The 22,871-nt window shown below is 43.5% G+C and overlaps 1 protein-coding gene across 5 annotated transcripts in view; it reads left to right on the top strand.

The window, feature by feature from the left end:
- LOC148040851 (uncharacterized) overlaps positions 1–22,871 on the top strand; it is a 149,899-nt gene that overhangs the window by 39,174 nt on the left and 87,854 nt on the right. For 4 of the 5 annotated variants that reach the window (XR_015689337.1, XM_087670380.1, XM_087670343.1 and 1 more), the window contains 2 exons: positions 21,363–21,724; positions 21,954–22,785. Coding sequence is in view for 4 of the 5 variants with exons in the window: in XM_087670380.1 (XP_087526506.1) it covers positions 21,363–21,724; positions 21,954–22,785 (1,194 nt within the window). In the remaining variant the exon portion in view is untranslated. The remainder of the gene's footprint in view (positions 1–21,362; positions 21,725–21,953; positions 22,786–22,871) is intronic. The other variant, XM_087670404.1, reaches the window with a different exon arrangement.

The raw sequence follows: 22,871 nt of genomic DNA on the forward strand, positions 1-22,871 counted from the left end.
TTTGGCCATGAATGATAAGATCCTGCAAGCATGTTTGCTACTGTAATCTCGCTTTGTAGTTCAAGATCACAGGCAGTGAAGATGACCTTAAGGTTAATTTAGCTGATACCTGTGGTTGCCCAATGAGTTTGCCACTGCGGGACCTTTAAGTCACTTGATGGCCAGGTCACAGTGTTCCTTAATAAATTTTCACCTAAATATTTTAACTTTATGCAACTAGTGATCTCACAACTGACCATGCCTACTTTCTATGAGTTTGAGTGCTAGCTGTTGTGTTATGCGCGAATGTTTGACCAAGTCCATAAGAGAGCTCCCCAAATTCAAGAAGAAAAGTTGAGTGAGTCACAGGGTAACATTCAGTCACAATTAAAAACAGGATGATAGAATGTAACCAAGAAAAATAGGTATTGCCAACGCTGTCAGAAGGTTGGCTATTTTGACAATGAGTGTCACTCAAAGGCCAAAAGAAGACAACCTAAGAAATCCCCTACTCAAATCCCTGCCCCACAATCATAGGGTAACCTCTCTCAATGAAGGCAGGTTGGTGGCGACCAAAACACACAAGGGTAATGGAGATCCTCCTGTTACATTACCATCGTTAGCCATTACAATCTGCACCTTTCTAGGCCCTCGAGGGGATGTCATACTAATATGCTAGACCACTGATGGACTTTGGTCCTCAAGCCCACCTCATCTTTATTAAGACATCAGAGGTTGAAAGCTCTGTCAGAAGTGGTGCAGCAATGGAAGCATAAACAACATGCTGAAATAAACTGCTGAAACACAAGACAAGAAAAAATAAACACAAATACAGATGAGAACTCAGATGTATGCCCGGGAAACGGAATCCATATCGAACACGAGACAGCAGCATACAACAGTGAATCACTGGCTGTGTGGGTACCCTAGCACCGGCTCCTCTCTCCTCAGAAGAATCCACAAATGATGGCTGAAGTACTGAAAGAGGAGGAGGAGCCCCAACAATATATAGGCATAAAATGGGGGGAGCATTTAATGCAGTCGGCCAGCATTAAATGCTCCCTAGCCCTAAAAAGGGCACCAGAAAATGCCACAAAAACTACTGCCACAGCCCCTACAACATAGACTCACCCTGAGGTGACTAATTTGCTAACACTCTCTCTCAGCTTAGGGGTGATCTGATACAATACAATAGTACAATGATGGGATATCATAAACTATACAACATAGAACCACCAGAAGAACCATGGATATCCAAGCAGTGAGTGGCCAGCCTACCACCAAGATGCCTTGGAGAGTATCTGATGTCGATGTCGATCATAACAGCACCACCTGAAAATAGAGAAGAATCATAGCAGCTCTTTGTGTTATGTCACCTATGTCACACAGGACATACAAGACCAATGTGCCAAACATGTCTCTGAACATGTGACCATGGAATCCCAGTCTTCGGCCAAAACCGCCAAAGTATCCCATCATGTGAGCGCAGACGAAAGCCTCCCGCTCTTTGTCAAGTAACCAGCCCATCATGAACTTGGATTTGTACTTGCCAGACTTCGCGCGATGCGTCAGGGATGTCCCTCTCTAGATCCTATGAGGCACGGCTGCCCCATCTCACCACCCTTTCACACTCCCTCTCTAGCACTGGAGAGTCGTGAGGGATGTCCGCATCACTACCACTAGAAAGCAACTGAGGAAGGGGCCACTAAGCCCTTTCCGCGATCTGAGGAAGAGGATCCCTTCTGCACCTTAGACTTCGCCTTGGCTGGAGGATCGGAATCAAAATCTGAGGGAGATAATGACTCGTCGAAGGAGTCCGCATCCCTCTTCATCTTCTGCTCCTTTTCTTCTTGGAAGCCGCTAACTCTTTGCAGTCCTTCCTTAAATGACCTTTCTTGCCACAGTGGTAACATTGGGCCTTTGACTTCTTCATCTTTGAACCCCTCTTTGAAGCTGCAAGAGCTTCACCTGAACCTCCATAATGTGACAGAAGCCTCCCCTGTAGTCGCAAAGTAGCCTCATGCTCAAGTAGCATGGAGGACATGTGAAGAAAACTGATAGGAGTCGTAGATGTCTGCGCTCGTAAAGCATTCGCCACACCATCAAACTCCCGAGGAAGCTTGTAGAGTACCGTACCAACAAGATGTGCCTTTGATAGGGCAGACTGCATAGTACGAAGCTGGTCCTGGAGTTGGGTAACACGAAGTAGGAATGATTGAATCGTATCTTTGGATTCAAACTTCAGTTGCTGGAGCTGACCATATAGAGTAACGGCCCTCATGGTGGAAGGAGCCTCATACATCAACTGTAACTTCGACCATACGTCTGAAGCTGTCGTACCGGAGGTGACCGCCAGTAGGACTTCTTTGGAAATACATCGAAGTAATACTGAATAAGCACAGGCATCATCCGAATCCCATGTAAGCATAGCCTCCTCATGGTTGTCTTCATCAAAATCAGATGGAACTGGAGAAGGTTGTCGAGGACGTGTCACGTCTCCATTAACCACGTACCATAACCGCTTCCTAATAAACCAAGCCTTTATCACCGCACTCCACGTGGAATAATCAGGCCCATGAGCTTGTCATCAGTGGATGTGCATGGAGGAGCCATCTGGAGAGGACTCAGAAGAGAAGTAGAGAAAAGAAGGGATTGGGAGAGGAAACATAGCCAAACCATGAGCACAGACTGCAAAAAGCAAGAGTTCACGTGCAGTATAACCCAAAGTCTGATCAAAAGAAGCCAAAATCTGCTGCACAAAGTCAAAAAATCAGCCAAAAGCTGTCAAAAACAGCAAAAACGGCCTGATGATGTAAACACCCAGCTAGGAGGAGATGCAGAAATACCAAAACGCAGGCGGAAATGAAGGCCCAGGCTGTACGGATGCTGACTACAGGAAAAAACGCAGGCAAAGCTGGTCGCCTGATTGGAGCAGCAGCCGCCTGATCAGCAAGAGGGAAAACAATCCTGAAATCAGCAATAAAACATAGCAGAAACACAAAACCTGAAAACTGATACCATGTCAGAAGTGGTGCAGCAATGGAAGCATAAACAACGTGCTGAAATAAACTGCTGAAACACAAGACAAGAAAAAATAAACACAAATACAGATGAGAACTCAGATGTATGCCCGGGAAACGGAATCCATATCGAACACGAGATAGCAGCATACAATAGTGAATCACTGGCTGTGTGGGCACCCTGGCACCGGCTCCTCTCTCCTCAGAAGAATCCACAAATGATGGCTGAAGTACTGAAAGAGGAGGAGCCCCAACAATATATAGGCATAAAATGGGGGGAGCATTTAATGCAGTCAGCCAGCATTAAATGCTCCCTAGCCCTAAAAAGGGCACCAGAAAATGCCAGAAAAAATACTGCCACAGTCCCTGCAGCACAGACTCACCCTGAGCTGACTAATCTGCTAAGAAGCTTGGTCCAAATGCATGAGTTTCCTATACATCAAGCTACTATAGAGGCCCACTTGAGATGTCCTCATGGGTATCAGGCCGTTTGGATGGTGGACAATAGAAAAACCCATCATATGACTCCATAGGAGGATCTTTTTACATCCCGTAGTTTGATGGCAAGGAATGTACAAAGTGATAACAACTTCTCAGTGATTTAGGTTATTGGTTGTGTCAAGTTTGATATTGATGAAGACCCGGATCTTGCAAGGTTGGACGATTTCTATTATGTTCCCCCAGCTTGGGGTGATTCTTCTATCTGTCCTTAAGCTTTGTTGCTTGGATGATGTTTATTATGTCCCCCAGCCTGAGGTAAATGTTTTATTTGTCCTTAAGCTTTATGGCTTGGGAAGAACAGTCTTCTTTATGATGCCCATAGTCAAAGTTCTTGATACTAAGATTGATTGAGTGATTGGTTATGGTGAGGTACAACCTAATGATGTCATAGTTTCTCTCCTAGGTGGCGGCTAAAGGCTCCGAATTCCATAAAATCCATGGCCTAGTTGCAGCTAGGATCCTAGGGATGAGGAGCTTTTTGTTAGCTGATTAGTCGGCTCAGGGTGAGTCTGTGCTGCAGGGGTTGTGGCAGTATTTTTTTTGGCATTTTCTAGTGCCCTTTTTAGGGCTAGGGAGCATTTAATGCTGGCCGACTGTATTTAATGCTCCCCCCATTTTATGCCTATATATTGCCAGGCTCCTACTCCTCTTCTGTACTTCAGCCATCATTTGTGGATTCTTCTGAGGAGAGAGAAGCCGGTGCCAGGGTGCCCACACAGCCAGTGACTCACTATTGTATGCTGCTCTCTTGTGTTCGATATGGATTCCGTTTCCCGGGCATACATCTGAGTTCTCATTTGTATTTGTGTTTATTCTTTCTCTTGTCTTGTGTTTCAGCAGTTTATTTCAGCATGTTGTTTATGCTTCCATTGCTGCACCACTTCTGACATGGTATCGGTTTTCAGGTTTTGTGTTTCTGCTGTGTTTTATTGCTGATTTCAGGACTGTTTTCCCTCTTGCTGATCAGGTGGCTGCTGCTCCAATCAGGCGACCGGCTTTGCCTGCGTTTTTTGCTGCTGTCAGCATCCGTATTGCCTGCATCTTCATTTCAGCCTGCGTTTTGGTATCTCTGCATCTCCTCCTGGCTGGGCGCTTACATCATCAGGCCGTTTTGCTGTTTTTGACAGTTTTTGACTGATTTTTTGACTTTGTGCAGCAGATTTTGGCTTCTTTTGATCAGACTTTGGGTTATACTGCACATGAACTCTTGCTTTTTGCAGTTTGTGCTCGTGGTTTGGCTATGTTTCCTCTCCCAATCCCTTCGTTTCTCTACTTCTTTTCTGAATCCTCTCCAGATGGCTCCTCCATGCACATTCACTGATGACAAGCTCCATGGACATGATTATTACACGTGGAGTGTGGTGATGAAGGCTTGGTTTATTCAGAAGCGGTTATGGTACGTGGTTAACGGAGCTGTGACATGCCCTCGACAACCTTCTCCAGTTCCATTTGATTTTGATGAAGACAACCATGAGGAGGCTGTGCTTATATGGGATTCGGATGATGACCGTGCTTATTCAACATTACTTCGATGTATTTCCAAAGAAGTCCTACCGGCGGTCACCTCCTGTACGACAGCTTCAGACGTATGGTCGAAGTTACAGTTGATGTACGAGGCTCCTTCCACCATGAGGGCTGTTACTCTATATGGTTAGCTCCAGCAACTAGAGTTTGAATCCAAACATACGATTCAATCATTCCTACTTCGTATTACCCAACTCCAGGACCAGCTTCGTACTATGCAGTCTGCCCTATGAGAGGCACATCTTGTTGGTACGGTACTCTACAAGCTTCCTAGGGAGTTTGATGGCGTGGCGAATGCTTTACGGGCGCAGACGTCTATGACTCCTGTCAGTTTTCTTCACATGTCCTCCATGCTACTTGAGCATGAGGCTACCTTGCGATTACAGGGGAGGCTTCCGTCACATTATGGAGGTTTAAGTGAGGCTCTTGTAGCTTCAAAGAGGGGTTCAAAGATGAAGAACTCGAAGGCCCAGTGTTACCACAAAGGTTATTTAAGGAAGGACTGCAAAGAGTTAGCGGCTTCCAGGAAGAAAAAGGAGCAGAAGACGAAGAGGGATGCGGACTCCTGCGACGAGTCATTATTTGCCTCAGATTTCGATTCCGATCCTCCAGCCAAGGCGAAGTCTAAGGCGCAGAAGGGATCCTCTTCCTCGGATCACAGGAAGGGCTTAGTGGCCCCTTCCTCAGTTGCTTTCTAGTGGTGTGATGCGGACATCCGTCACGACTCTCCAGTGCCAATGAGGGAGTGTGAGAGGGTGGTGAGATGGGGCAGCCGTGCCTCATCTATATGTCTATACAGATGCACAGGATCCAGAGAGGGACATCCTTGACGCATCGCGCTTTCCTCTGGAGCTCACATGAGGGGATACTTTGGCGATTTTGGCCGAAGGCTGGGCTTCCATGGTCACATGTTCAGAGACATGTTTGGTAGATTGGTCTTGTATGTCTTGTGTGACATAGGTGACATAACATAGAGAGATGCTATGATTCTTCTCTATTTTCAGGTGGTGCTGTTATGATCGACATCGACGCTAGATAGTCTCCGAGGCATCTTTGTGGTTGGCTGGCCACTCACTGCTTGGATATTCATGGTGCTTTTGGTGGTTCTATGTTGTATAGTTTATGATATCCCATCATTGTACTAGTGTATTGTATCAGATCACCCTTGAGCTGAGACAGGGTGTTAGCTGACTCTGTTTACGAGTTGTCACACCCTCAAATGGTTAATGGCCTTCCACATCTAAAATTGTCCAAGGATGTGTATAAAGCGTGTAAGCTAGGGAAATGACATTGCGAATCATATCCTTGGAAGTATACACAGAGAGTTGATGGGCCTCTTTGGTTGATTCATGTTGACGCAACATGTTAGTGGCTCAACATCCACTACTATCGTACGTGGAGCAACATAGTTTTTTAACTAGTGGTTTGTGGATGACTTTTTGAGGTATATGTGGGCATATTTTCTAAAGAACAAATTTGAAGCCTTCTCATATTTCTCCACATGGGTGCAGCTAGTACAAAATCAGATGGGTGTGTGTATTGGGATATTGACAAGTAATAGCGGTAGTTTGTCTCGGACGGATTTTTTGAGTTATTACAAGAGCATGGCATCCAACGCCACTCACCTCTACCAACTCCCCCCCACTTAGAATTGAGTTGTAGAGCGTATGAAGTACATTGTAATAAACGTGGCACGCTCGATATTGTTTGCACTAAAGGTCCCTGAGCACCTATGGTTTGAGTTGCTAACACTTTAGTGTAATCTTGAACTTGTGCTTGATTGCGACGGTCTCTTATATCCCCTTTAAGGCCTTACATGGCATTTAATGTCCAAAGTACATCTCTTGATTTTTGTAGGCTACTCTTCAAAAGCAAAGGTTTCTTGTTGTATCCTAGAACAAACCATATCATGGAACAAAGAGATGTTGTCTTTGACAAGATGGACATCATGCAGCCTCCGTGACTAGTAGAGATCTCTTAGTCTATCCCACAACCTATACTTTTTCAGATAGTGCCATCTAAGCTCTTGACTTCGACTCCTAGGCCCCCTCTTAAGGACATGTTACATCACTGGTTTCAATAGACCATGCATGATTTGGAGATACTTCCACTAGATATAGGCTTGTGTGTATTGTCTTATCCGCATGTGTCTTCATGATAGATTATTTAGCACAATTTGTGCAAAATAGTTGATAAGAGGCTCTAAAGTATCCCGAATAAAGATTACCCATGAAAAAAAGCTAGAGAGCATTGACTAAAAGGGGACTTGAACCTTGGTGGATCATCTAGTCTAGGCCACAAGAAGGACATCAAAACTAAATGGATGTTTAGAACCAAACTAAAAGATGATGGAACCTTAGATAAATACAAAGCTTGCCATGCAGTACAAGGGTTATGACCAAAACAAGGCCATTGCCAATTGGTTATGATAAAACCTTTGCATCTACGATACAATTGATATCCTTACATCTGCTAGTAGCTTTAGCCTCTCATCATGGTTAGTCCATCTATGAGATGGATGCCAAAAGCACATTTCTAAATGGCTATTTGGATGAGGAAGTCTATGTGGAGCAACCTCCTAGGTTTACTCTTTCATACCATAAAGGTAAAGTCTTTCATTTGTGGAAATCCCTTTATGGGCTGTAGCAAGCACCTGTTGAGAAATTCTTCTTCAATTTATTCACTTCAGTTAGGGTTTCACGTTGATAGCCCCAAAAAGCATTGGCACTCTTATTCTGGGTGCTTTATCAATGGGTGCCGACATAGTGGTGCACCACTCTAGATAGCTAAGGCCTATATATAGGCTGCCTCTCCTCTCATTTACACACCACCATCCCACACATTCACTCTCTTCCACATTCTTCTCTCCTTTCTCCATCCTCTTTCCTGTTGTTTACATCTCGCGAGGAGGACATTACGGTTTGTGGCTTTTGCATCCATCTCCACTTGGCGTTTTACTACCGCATTCTATTGTGGCGTTTACCTTCGGCATTCTATTGCTGTACTCTATTGCGGTGTTTTATTACGGAATTCTATTGCTGTGTTCTACTGCGGTGTTCTATTGCCGTGTTTTACTGCAGCGCTCTCCTACAATGTTCTACTGCGGCGTTTTATAGCTTGGCCCACTTCCTGGTATCTGAGGACTGCACTTTACTCCCTTGACAGTTGGCCCACTTCTTGGCATTTGAGGATTGCGCTTTGCTCCCTTGACAACTAGTGATCATTTTCTTCATCATTGATGGCATTAGAGGACTATGCTTTGCTCCCTTGATAGCTATCCTTCACCTTCCAATGATTACTTTGATAGCTCACTACCCAAAGGATTGCTTGATTCAAACAGGACAGTTCAAACAGGACAACGTAGTCATCTTCAAAGCTTTGGCTCCCCTATATTAGCTTTTCTTCACATAGCATGATTTAATGTTTCATCACCTTGTTCTTTTGTGTTTTCAGAGTTTCTCTTCTCTCTCAGTTTGCCGAACACACACTGTTTCTCCCTGAAAACCCTACTATCTTTTTGGTTCGTCGCATGTTTTGACATGGTATCACAACATACTTGTTATTCTGGCAGCACCATGTTCTTGGTTTCTTGGAATGGATAATTTTCTTCAATCTCATGGCTTCCATTCTACCCCTATGACCTGAACTTTCATATCAAAATTACTTGAGAGGGGGTCAGCTATGTACTTCTTTGTATAGAGGATCTATTGTTCACAGGCTTTGATATTGCCCCCATAGCAGAGATCTTAAGGCACAACTCTACTCTACATTTGAAATGATTGATCTTGGTGAACTATCCTATTTGTTGGCATGGAGGTTGTGTTTGATATGGGCATGGGATCTTTGTATCCTAGCAAAAATGTGTCCTTCAGTTAGTAAATCAATATTGTCCACATGAGACATAGCCCGTAGTTGCAACCTTGGATTCCATTGTGAAGCTTTTGAAGGATTCTTATGCACAACCCTTTGATGAGCATATAGTGTTAAGGTAAAAAAGGAGCCTTTCTCATTAAACCTTAATTAACTCATTTAAACAGCCCCAAAACTCAAACAAACAATTTATATGTCCCATAAGCAAACTCTCCCAATTTGGTTGGTTCCTCATCTAAGATCGGGTGATGATAGCATCTGTCCCATCTTTCTGACTTGTCCAGCCTAGGTTTTTTGCTCTTACAGTCATGTGACAGGCTGCTGTTCACTTTCTTTTCCCTGGACAGAGGCCATGTGAGCTGCAGCCCTGCTTTTGATTTCCCAGCTGTTGCCTTGATCAGATTTGATGCTGGAACTGCTGGATTTTTGGTCCAGCCTCATCATACTGTTGCCATCCTGCTCCTGGAGGTCTCTGTCAGCCCGATACACACTCCTACAGCCTGTTTTGCTGCCTGCCTGCTCCAAATTGTGGTTACAGCGGTCGGATTCGTCTCTGGCTATTTGACCCCAAGTGAAATGGCTGATTGAAACATGATTTTTAAATGAAAACAATATTTTTTATTGCTTTTTGAGGATTTTTGGACACTCTGTACATAGGATAGACATCGTTTGTTAACATGAAAGGATTTGCATGGTATAAATGTGTAAGTTGCAACTCATTCTTTATAAAGAGAATTATCTCATAAGTGTTCTTCAATTGTTTCACTTGGCATTTCACTTGGGACTTGCCCAAAGGTGAAACGTTTAAGGGTGAAACACAATGTTTCAAGGGTGAAACATTTTGGGGTTGAAATGTTTCTCGATTACCTTGATGAGTTATTGTGTTTTAGTCGAGTTTGTACACCCTAGTGTCTCTTCATATAGTATTTGAGCCATTGCTCTTCTAAAGAGTATCCTATGTTTATTATGGAGGCTTGGTTTATGCGAGATGCACCAATGACACATAACCAATTCACAATATCTTAGACTCCTTACTCTTGGGATGCTACAATGCCTTTTTAAGCTTCTCTGACCTTAGAGGCCTTGAGGAGACATTATAGCCTCAACAAGGAGGACAACACATCATCTTCTTCACTTTTTTTTCTAGATGTAGGGTGAATGAAAGATGTAGAGTTTAGACAACACATCATCTTCTCCATCATTAGAGGCCTTGAGGAGACATTATAGCCTCAACAAGCAGGACAACACATCATCTTCTTCAATTTCTTTTCTAGATGTAGAGCGAATGAAAGATGTAGAGTTGAGAAAACTCAGGTGTATGAAGGACGAGGAACTTAGAGAATTCATAGGTATAAAATATCTCGGCTATACTCTAGCTTCATTAAATTGCAAGGTGTGTTGAGCTAAAAATGCATTACAAACTGATTAGCTCTTTAAAATAGCCCGAAAACATGCAAATTACTAAAAGTTTCATTAAGCAGTATTGTGGTCCTAGAGAGTATTTGTGTCCCATAAGCAAAACCCTAATTTGCTAGGATCCTTTTGCATCTCTAAATAGACAGGTTGCCCACCATTCAGCCTATCCTTGTCTTGCAGGTTTTGGCCATCAGCCCTCTTCCACGAGCTGTCCAGCCCCTAGCGACTATTGCTACGCAGTCTATAGTTATCACCTAGCCTCTCAGTATTACCGATGATCAACTGCCATCATCTGTAGGTAGTGTATTGCTGTGTTTACCAATTCTAGTCCTAGAGATTGCTATGTTTTGGTTACCAGCATATTGCCCTTTCGTTTCTAGCATCGGCGTGATTTGCGTTTGCATCTACAATAGGTCGTTTTTGTGTTTTTAGCACTTTTCTTCTGGCTGTTGGTTACTACACTTGGGATCCGTCTTTGGTGGACGACACACGTCCACACCTTCCTCAGCTCACCCCCACAAGAGCCATTGGCTGTTGGACAACTCTGCTCTTGAGCATTTTGTACTTTCTATCATTCATTTACAACATTGATACATTCACATCAGAGTTTCCTTTCTTTTCTATTTGTGTTTGTGTTTTTGCATTTTGCGTTTTGCATGTAGGTTTCCATCTATTGTGGCTCTCTTCTAAAGAGTATCCTATGGCTAGCATGGAGAGCTTGGTTTTGTGCAAGATACATGAACGACACATAATTGATTCATGATGGCTCAAACAACTCCATCTTCAGATCCTTTGATGCTTTCTTAAGCTACTTCTTGACTGGAGGCCTTGAGGAAATGTTATGGTCTTGATTTGGAGAATAACACTTCATCTACTAGCTTTTCTTTCGGGGATCATTCACAACGGCCCAACTTTTCTTCCTCTTATACTCCTTCACAAGGTGCATCTCAGATGGAGCACTGTGTTGACGAGATTTATCACCTCTTAGTAGAGGAAAGACTATCCACTTGGGACATAGCTGAAAGTTCAAACTCTTTATAATGAAGCCCAGTGGTAGGTTTGTATAATCCATTTTTGTAGGAGTCTAATTTTTGTCTATATTACTCCTCCTATTATGCAAGAACCAATTGTAAGTCATTGTGGAGACCGAGGTTGGTATCGGTATGAAGAAAATTCTATCAATAGAATTTGTAATACATTATATTATGACAAGTGTTGCAACAAATAGTTTAGTTCTGTCTTTACTCGTAAATAGCTCTCTCTCTCTACATGCGCACACACTCTCTCTCTACATGCGCACACACTCTCTCTCTCGTAAGTAGTTCTCTCTGTTACACAACTCTTTGTATTTCTCTTTTTTTTCCGTAATAGGTAATTGTATTAGTTACAAAAAATTAGAAGATTACAAGATGTAGAATGGCTCTAGGCCATCATGCATAAAATTGAGCTCTCTTTTTTTGAAGAAGAACAAAAGCCACACGAGAAAAGAACAAAAAGGAGCACGGAAATTAGGGCAGGGCCATTGAAGAGATTGCTCAATGCCAAGGTACTAAATCTTTTGTAGATAAAGTATTAGCATGCTAGCTTTGTAACGTGACTTTGGATGCCCGAGACAATATACAAAATGAATGCATTGCGAGTGACCCAAATATGTTAGTAGCCCTAGAATTTGAGAAAGTGAAATAGAAACTTCATATGGGGTTGCGTTGGACCATGATGCTTAGGCTTAGCAAAGACCCAATCAAAATGACACATCCTAGTGCCCACCATAGCATGCCAAGTGTCGGAAACGAGGAGCCAAATTTTCGAAGCAAAAGGACAGGAGATAAATTGGTGACGGGATGACTCTATTGCAGTAGTATAGAAGAAATAGTTCCCATTGGAAATACCATAGTGGCAAAGAGCTGAAGCAAGGGGAAGACCACCCACCAACATGCACCAATCTTGTTGTGCTATCCCTCCATCAATGTCAGCTTCCATCATGCTTTAGATTTGTGTAGTCCCCAAAGTGCACTAGCCTTGATGGTCAACATGAATGATCTTTGATCATGAGGTGGTAATTGAGATTAAGTGAAGAAGATTGGAGACTCAAGAGGCTTGTAAGGTTCCAATCCTCCCAAGGACAAGTGGAATCTAGGGCAGAAAAAGGTTGGTGGTCCTGCAAAAGTCTAGAAACCTTGCCCCAAAGGTCATAGTAGCCATGAGGGACTTGGAAGACCCGTTTGACAGTGTGAAAAGACATGAGGGTGCTGCAAGACAAGAGAGTAGGCATTAGCCACCGGGACAAATCCAAGGTGAGCCATACGATTAAACTTTGGTTTGTGTTCTGGTTTGTTCTCCTAAGAGAGTATACAGGGTACCACTAGAATTTCCATTAGGAAAGAATTGGCAGCCAATCTATCCTTGGGTGAGTGCCATTGGATCTTGCAAAGCACTAGTTTCCATGAACATACCAAGCGATTGAGAAGAATTGAAGCAGTTGTAGAGAACCGAACCCTAGCATTAAGGACATGCCACCATGAACCTGGAATTTTTGTATCACCCTGCCAAAGACTCTGATCTTCAAGGAAAAAAAAGTGGCAATAATTGTCTAGGGTTGTTGACAAGCACAGATGGGCTGCAAAAGCGACTAGCAAAGGGCTATCATATGGGACTTCACATCCAAAACAATGCCATCCCCCATAGATTTTGGTGCACAAACATGATTCCAAGCTATCCATTAGACCAAGGCAGCAATGGCAAAAAGTCAGTGTGCATAGGGAGCATAATGGTTTGTGCCACTTTAAGGCGTACGTGGAAGGGCCAAGCTTGAGACTTCCAATAAACAAATGTGGCTTCCAGCTTTTGGGAGATCCATTTCAGCAAGCTTTTGGGCTGCAGATCCACTCCCAAAGAACAGCCAAGATACCTAACAATGTCTCCTTGTTGAACAACCACACCTTGCCATCCCAAATCCAACAAATCGGAGCCTGTGGAAGCAACAAGGGATGATTTGGCTGCATTAATGTGGAGACCCGATGGATGACCAAACAAATTCCAAACATCCAAAGCTTTGCGAAGATTAGAAGCATCCGCTTTCAGAACCATGAAGGTGTCAGTAGCACCACCAACAAAATGCTAGGATAAAGGATGAGATAAACCAGCCAATTGTCCCATATTAGCAAGATGTGACAACATAGAAAGAATGGAGTGAATAGCAAGTGCAAAAAGAAGAGGGCTTAGAGGGTAGTCTTGACGAATCGCCCCCCACATTGATAGTATAGATCAACAGGGACATATGAGGCCCAAAGCTCGTGGCTTGTGTGAGATCCACAAGAAAAGACCATTCTAGGAAATCAAATGCCTTTTCCAAGCCGAGTTCTACCAAAGCCACCTCTTGCTATGTATGTCACGCATAATTGATGGCCATTTGGGCATTCAGGTTATTGGTCAGAGCGTTCCTACCCTTAATGAAGCCGTACTAAGGAGGATATGCAAGACCAGGCAGTTGCTTATGAAGATGATTTTCCAATACCTTTGCAAAGATCTTATACATGGTGCCCATTAAGGATATGGGTCAGCAATGCACAAGTTACGAAGGGGAAGGAACTTTACGAATCAACTTAATGACCCCTTCTTTCCATGAGAAAGGCAATGCAACCCGAATCACACACCTTCTGACACATGGATGTGAGTGTCTTGGCCAAAAGGGATGCATGAATTTCAAAGAATTCATTGGTGATATCATTGAGTAACCTGAGGAGAGTATGCCTGCTGGGAGCCGAAGAGATCCACAAAGTAGTCCCAACACATACTTACGATAGATTGGGGGGTTCGTAACCATATGACCCTTTGCATTTTGCAATCTCACCATATTTTCCCGTGTAGGGGAAGCATGCAAAGTTCGAAAAAATTAATGAGTTTGTTAGCAAGAACTATCCCGAAGGTCATCAGTCAAATCCTAGAGCTTAGCCTCTTGATAAGATCGCTACTGAAAACATTGTATAGGCCTGCCCAGCTTTGTCAATAACAAGACCAAGAAAGTATCATGTGGAGAATCAAGCAACAGTAGAAGCATAGTTGTCAGGTACGAAAAGTACGGTACGGTACAGTACGATAAAATATGGTACTAAATGGTACCTTAAGATTTTATAAGGTACGGTACGATATTAGTACAAAAAAAAAACCTCATTATTTTGAACTATAGATGATAGAGCAGATGTTTAAAGTCTAAATAGCAATGCTATTGGAGTATATAAGATGAATACTTGAGGGTAACACGCTAAAACCTATATGACATATGCCGCATGCGCAACATGCGCTACAACTTAAGAGTACATACATAGGAGTGGATACATCATACATGAATGATCATACAAATAAGAGGCATGTATGCTTGAGAGAGAGAGAGAGAGAGAGAGAGAGAGAGAGAGAGAGATGACATGAGATGCTTTATTAACGTCTACAAGAGGCCAAAATGACCTGTGAGACCAACGGTTACCAAACAAACCACCAAAGGTTTTGGTAAAAGATTTATGAATTTTGTTATGGTTTTGTTTGGCATTGCTAAGGCTAAAGTAACTACCGATGGTACATTCACTAATTCGTGTACTCTCAGAAGGTACATTAGGCCAAGCTATCCTCTGGTCTAGTTTTATTAGCAATGTGTACTAATGCTTTGGGTTGGGTGGTGCAAAACGAGCTGTGAACAAAGGTAAAATCAATAGGATTAAGCTACTTGATGATTCTCAAATGGTGCAGAATTTATTCATTGATGACACTAACATATTGTGAAAAATGATGGGACATCAATTAGAAACGTATGGAACTGCTTGAATACCTTATGTATGGCCTTTGGCTCTAGGATAAATCATAACAAAACATGTATGAGGAGTCTAATCAAGCTTCCACCCCCTTTCTTGGTTGATCGATCAAGGCTACAAAATCACCACCACCACAACAACAACAATAACAGTCAACAACCCAAACCACCACCACCACCAACAACCACGCCAAAAAAAAAAGAAAAAAAAAGCTTGTTTTTTGGTACGAATTCGTACGGTATGGTACGGTACGAACCAATTCGTGCTACGTACGAGCGCAACTATGAGTAGAAGAACCAAGCCCAAGATGTCCTCCGCAGCATGCAAACATTGCCTTGTAAGGGAAGCAAGGTAAATCCCATATTGTCTTGCCACCATCTGTAGGTTAAGAAGCAGTCCAAGCTTTCCAATGGAAAATCACACAAAAACCTTTCCAACAGTTGGCTTATATATCCTTTGAAGGCATTGTGACTTAGAAAGGATGAGTTAAAGCGCAAGGGCAGCTTGCCCAAATTGGAAAGGATTCACTGGTTGTCTAATCATATCAAGTTGCAAAGGAAAATGATCTGATAAGGCATATTGCTGCAACACTTGCATTTCCTAAATTTCGGGTGAAAAGGAATCCTCATGCATGGCATAGATATGGTCCAAGCAAGACCACGTGGTCGATATTGTATTGAGTGAAATGTAAACCCCAGAGACGATGGAGAAAGCCATGACCAAAGGTCCTACCTTAGAACATCCATTGCAAAGGCATTCCAAGCCTAGGTTTTTGGCTTATCTATTAGAGTATGCTTTGAGGTAGATTGGGAAGGGTCAATGCACATGTTAAAGTCACCCATAAGCTAGCATGGTCTACCCAATGAAGAGGGGAAGATCTATTGGATCACTGCTTTCCCTTTTGCATCCACTGATTAGTAGCTTGAAATCTCTCCATTTCACTATGAATCACATTCACAAGGTCCAACATTTGCAATCTAGCAATTGATGCATGCGGGGGGGGGGGGGGGGGGGGGCAAAAAACTCATGTTGTTGAGCATGGAACGCATCTCGAGAGGGCAACAACCTACCACTAGTATCAAACCTCAAAGTAGAATTAGTAGCACCTTTATCAACCACTCCAGCTATAGGCACCCGAGAAGTCAAAGAGCAACCATGTGAGTGTGCACGTCCTGTATAGCCCCACCACCCATACTTTTAGGAGTGCAAGCATGACTCGACGAAATCCACAAGATGCTAGCATGCAAAGTTTCCTTTTTGCATCATATAACGATTGCAGCCGTGATCGAACCATTTGATTAAATTTATATCGTTGCAATTCTTTATCTAGCTAATGGTGCAGCTTGGATGTGGTCAACGCTTCTGCTTGTAATGAATTAGCTTCCTTTTGGAGATCAAGAGGACGCCAAACTGTAAAGTGAAGTATCTCTTGCCAAGAGGGAATCAAATGAGTTAGAAGAAATGAATGTGACAGTTTAAGAGGCCTTTTAGAATTCAGCACATGCCACCAAGATTCGCGGATCTCGCGACCATGGGAGATACTAGTCTCCTGAATAAAAAAATTTGCAACATTAGTCCAAGGATGACTGTACATGCAAAGGGCTTGCAAAAGCACCATTCTCAGATCTATCATGTGAAGATGAACATCCAATAAGGCAGCCCGTCCCAATTGTTTCGGAGTAGCAAGGAGGCTCCACCTGTTTGTGGCTCTGAATCGCTGTGGGTGCAGGGGAGTAGGAATGCCCAAGGGCAACGGGTAAGCACAGGGACAGCAGGTGCATGCAAACCCTGCATGCTCCAGAGGCACACAATCTTGGCACATGGCAAGGCTGACCCTTGTCAGGCATAGGCGCATCTCTCTTTTTTTTTTTTCCGTAAAAGGTATAGGCGCATGGCAAGGCTGACCCTTGTCAGGCATTGGCGCATCTCTCTCTCTCTCTCTCTCTCTCTCCGAGATACAGTCCAAGTGGTACATAGAGATGTAGAGGCAAGATACATGTGGATTAGGTTACGTACAAGCAGAACTCGAGACATGTATATTGCCATATGCTACTTTCCCCCTGCATACTCTAAGTTTGCCCCTAAAGAGACATCCCCGTATGCACCACTATATGAGGACATAATGGGATACATGAGAATTGGGGATGTTCTACTAGCAGGAGACTTTAATGCACGCACAGGAAACAACCAATCTGCTTTCTTTGACACTAGTGATGAGATGTTCAGAGATATTGCATTAGATGAAGTGGGATTAGCTAGATCAGCCCAAGATAGAGAGAGAACAGAATATGGAACACACCTACTGGCACTGGGAAGTGCACATGGTTTGGCCATCCTTAACGGGCTACCAGAGTGGCCAAGATCTAATGGCTTCACATGTTGGAATAACAAGAAAGGGTCAAGCACAGTGGACTATTTGATTGGATCACCCAACTTGCTACCTGACATAAAAAGTTTTGAAATCTCAAACAGACCAATTGGATTAGTAGCAGACCATGCTATTCTAGCTTTCACAATGCAGTATGGGCATATACACGAAGCACAGTCACACATACCAAAATTACCATGCTATGATTTTGTGGAAGCGACCTCACACATATACAGCATTACTGTGCGAGATGCATTGAGGGAGCTAGACACACAGGCCTCTCTGGATGAGTTTACAGGACAGTTGGCCGAGATAATACACACTTCAGCAGCATATGCTTTCCCACACACTACGCCGTCAGATAAACCTCCACGAGGTAATGCTCCACAGAATGGCTGGTATGATGATGAGTGCAGAGAGACACGAGCACGTTTTCAGTGAGAGATGGCAGTTGGCATATGTACACATAAGCATGCTCGAACACTCTTCAGACGGTTGGTACGCAAAAAGAAGCGGGAATACCTAAGCAGACTAGAGACAGAAATGTATTCCATGTTCTTGGGGCAGGACAGCAAGAGAGCATGGAAAAAGATGCACGAGAACCAGCCACCCCTACAAATTACTAGACCGGATGTTTGGCATGGATATGCTTGCACACTCTATGATATTCCTGGCCAAGAGCCTATGCCACTCCCCTCAACCTCAAGACCAGCAAATTGCAGATTTTTCACAGAAAAAAAAGTGAGGAATGCCATATGGAAACTGAAAAATGGAAGAGCCCAAGACCATGAGGGTTTAGTGGCTGAACACTTCACGCATGCCTGTGATATTCTGGCACCAACGCTGGCTCACATCTTTAATAGGGCAGTTTGTGAGGGATTTCCAACCTGTTGGTCAGACCATATTATTGTGCCGCTCTTTAAGAGTGGAGACCCCGCGCTACCTAGTAACTACCGAACTATCATGATCGGACACATGCTGGCTAAGATATATGGCTCTATCGTGGAACAAGCATTGAGTGAATGGGCCGAGATGCATGGCCTGAGGTCAAAAGGCCAAGCTGGCTTCAGGAGGGGATATACAACTCTAGACCATATCTTTACGTTGAGGGCAATCATCGAAGAAGGCAAGGCATTCAAGAAAAAGATCTATTGCTGTTTTGTGGACTTTCGCAAGGCCTTTGACACAGTGCCACGTGCTAGATTCATGAGAAGAATGCAAGACATTGATGTGCCCGTAGAGATACAGTGGAGTATCTATGCCCTGTATGAGACAGTGACAGGCAGAGTACGAACACCTGAGGGCATCTCAAATACAGTCAATAGTACCATTGGGGTGAAACAAGTCTGTCCACTTTCACCGACACTTTTTGGGCTGTATATAGATGAAATTTCAGAATATGTGGATAGGACTGGTGGGGCCGGAGCTAGCCTAGTTGGAGTGCTGATACCATTACTGCTTTATGCCGATGATATTGTACTTATATCTGACTCACCTGAGGGACTAAATAGACACTTGGATGCATTATCAGCTTTTTGCAGAGATAGAGATCTGAAGGTGAACCTTGGGAAAACTAAAGTTATGGTATTTAACACTTCAGCTGCTTGGGTGACAAGAGCTGAGCACCAATTTACTTTTGACGGAGATCCAGTGGAGATGGTTAGGCAGTATGTTTATTTGGGGGTCACATTGAAAGGACCACAATTCTCTTGGAGAGAGACATCAGAGGCTCGTCTGGCAAAAGCATATGCAGCCTTAGGTGCATTGGAGAGGCAATGTGCTCACATACAATTTCATGAGCCGCGCACCAAACTGTGGCTTTTTGACACCCTGGTGACACCCACACTCCTATATGGGGCAGCTATTTGGGGTCCGAGTCTCTTTCACACGAGGAGACAGCCTTTGAGGGACCAGGATGGACCAGAGAAGGGATACTATGACAGATGGGAGCATATGGAAAGACCACTGGTCATGATGATCTCACGCATGATACGAGCGAAGAGCTCGACCCCACATGAGATTATTAGAGCTGAGTTGGGAGCATCACCCATGGTGGCTGAAGCCTTGGTCTAGGCAGTGACTTTCATACATAGACAATGGGAGCTCCCCCAAGACAGATACCCACGGCTAGCCTTGGCCTCTTCTAGACAACTAGCAGCAGACAGTGACAGACACTGTTGGTATGCTCAGATGAGTACATGGATGAGTCTACATGGGCTGCAGATTGACAGACTACCCCCCTTCGGCTATAGCCTGGATTGCCCTACACTTGACCTAAGCCGATCAAAGCTAAACCATGTGATCAGAGCAGACATACTGAAGTTAGATACGGAGAAGACCTGGATCCGACCCCCCTCCCCCCATGGCACGAGGATGGCACACTACCAGACCCACTTCCTTCAGGTCTCTGAGGATGGTTTCATCACCCGACCCAATTACATGGACACACAACTGCCTCATGGACTACGCACAGTTATTGGTCAGATCCGCACCTCATCCCACCACCTGAGGATTGAGACAGGCAGATGGGAGGGTATACAGACAGAAGAACGCATATGCCCACTATGCGACAGAGAGCCAGAGACAGAGGAACACTACATTTGCTGATGCACTGTATATTATGACATACGAGGTAGATACCACTGTCTGTTTCGAGAGGGTTTTGGACCCTTGAGACGGATCATGCAGTTTGAGGATCAGAGATGCTTGGGATTTTTCCTCTTGGAGCTCCAGAGGCGCAGAGCAACAATTCTACGGAGTAGGAGGCCCCCACAGCTCGGCTCACATAAACAGAGAGCAGTCACTGACTTTTTCACTGATACACGACAGAGTATGGCAGATACCACTACTACTGCCACACAGCCTACAGGAGTACATCATCATTGGACCTCATCCTCTGTAGGTGTCCCTTTGGATAGAGCAGTGGCACTTAGCCGGTCTAGGCGCCCACATCCACCCGGACGAAGGCCTAGACATCCACACCACAGACAAATTAAAGCCATCATTGAGCGCCACAGGAGACAGATGCCAAGACGCCTCAGCCATGCAGAGATACACCTCCCTAGAGAACAGACATATCATTGATGGAGAGTTTTCCTTTCTCTACTCTCACTTTCAGATCACTGACATGTTTCCCCTTTTATAGGACACTACTTCATTTCTTTTTCAGTCTTATAGGCATGTTTTTCATCTTTTTTCTCATTCCAGATGAGAAACACACCATCATTGTATGTACTGCTTTGGTCTCATAGGCCACATTGGCCTTTTAGAGACGTTAATATACTCTCTCTCTCTCTCTCTCTCTCTCTCTCTCTCTCTCTCTCTCATTTGTAATACAAAATCGTTTGTACAAGCACTCCAGATTGATAGAATTTGTATTACATTGTGTTATGATAAGCTGCACACTTCGTTCTTTCATTTACTTTGCTACATTCTACACTCACTCAAGCTTTCTTTTAGCACAGCATCCAAAGCATCTCAATATGAAACATCTCGTATATGGGTTTGTTTCTTGATCCTTCCATGGTGGGTTTTGTATTTCCATTTAGGACTAACATTATAGGTCCTACCTGGGCTGAAGGTTTGTTTTTTGATTCTTGCCTTGGTGAGTATTGCCTCCATCAGCATGGAGACAGATATAGTATCTTCTTTCTCAAGATCAGGCATTCTTTTTCCTTATCTTGGCATCTGTCTTTTGGCAAACTTGTACCCTTGAGAATATGACACAGACAATGCCAAGCTGTACTATTATTTTTTGTTTCTGGTGCTTCTTGCAACCGTTCTTTCAATTTCTTTCCCTTTTTGCTATCTGAGTTACTCAAACATTTTCTTATGAATATAATTTCTGTTCTCATTTTGATGGTTGCTTGATGTACCTCGCAGGTTTTAAGAGTTTCATACGAGAAGAACCAGAAGGCTCGACTGCAGGAGAGACATATTTTAATGGATGAAACATTAGGCTCTTCACGTATAGATATAGCAATGGGAGCTAGAAATTTAAGCCTGTCAAAAAAGCGACCGGCTTCATGTGAAGGACTACTTGAAACTGCTAGCCTACAGATTTCAAAGAGAAAGCATCACTGGGGAACAGATAATGTTTCCCCTGAGAAAATAGAAAAGGAAACAGAAAATCATGTAGAGGCTGATGAAGGCAGAGATGAGGTAGACGCTGGTAATATACATATCGTTAAGAAGTTCAGGCCACTAAGAGGCAAGAAGTTTAAGTGGAGAAGTAGTTCTGAAAGGTCAGTATAACATTCTAATGAGTCTCTTGTAGTTATATTAAATGCTTTTGCAAAGAATCATGTTCCTGTCCATGACACCAAATAGTCTGGAAATTCTGTATTGTGGAAGACAGTCTATAGAATCTCTGGTTGTCTTATTTACTACCTCTTTGCGTTAGTAGTGATTATAATATAGTAGTGCACATGCTTGAAAATCACTCATTCATCATGCTTTCTTGCATTGTGACAGAGTTCTTATAGCATGTTACACAAGACAAAGGGCTATTGTAGGAGCTAGATATAATCGTGTCGATTGGAGTTTGATACAAGGGCTTCCTGCAGCACCTGAGACATGCAGAAGAAGAATGGCTCTACTTAAGTTGATTCCTGAAGCCCGAAAAGCTATGATGACTTTATGTAATATTCTTGCAGCTCGGTATACTAAGTATCTACGCTCTCAATACATGAGGAATAGTCAAGATAAGTGTCAATACAGCAGTCAGGTGCTTGATGCAACTTTTAATGGAGGCTTTGCATGGGATAATTTTGATGATCCTTCCTTATCTACTGCTCTGGATGCTGTTATTCAGTGCAAGAACTTTCCACGAGCAAGCTCTGTGAAGAAGATGGTGGAATCCCCTTTCATTCAGCCAAGAAACTCAAAAGCTGCTGGTCATGATTCAGGAGAAAACAAATTGGCTAGTAATGACCCAACTTCAGTTCTGCAAAATAAATCACGTCCAGCAAATGTGACAGAAATTCTGGAAGGGCAAATAATGAGCAGCTCATCAAGTGAACAGTTTCCTGCATATCAAAGAAGTGTTGGGGGCAACCGGGCACGTCCAACTCGTGTTCAAACACGCAAGAAACTGCTAAGCCTAACTACACTCAAAGATGTTAGTAGCAGTGAAATTGTTCGGAAATCTGTGGGAGCTGCAGTGGCTGTTGAGCTGATCAAGTTAGTGTTTTTGAACTCAGCTGTGGAGTCGGAAATTTCTAATGTATTGGTGGATGCACTCCGCCGATGCAGGGAATCTGATATATTTACTGCGTTCAGGTTTCTGAAGGATCGGGGCATGGTGGTATGTCTCCTATTTGCAGTAAATTCTCTGCTTTTGCTATCTGTGCTCTGTATGAACATAACAAGGTCTTTGTTTTGTTTTGTTTT

The sequence above is a fragment of the Lygodium microphyllum genome, chromosome 1, assembly GCF_053477565.2.
Source record: "Lygodium microphyllum isolate KBCC chromosome 1, Lygodium_microphyllum_v1.1.10, whole genome shotgun sequence".
In the NCBI taxonomy this organism is placed as follows: domain Eukaryota; kingdom Viridiplantae; phylum Streptophyta; class Polypodiopsida; order Schizaeales; family Lygodiaceae; genus Lygodium; species Lygodium microphyllum.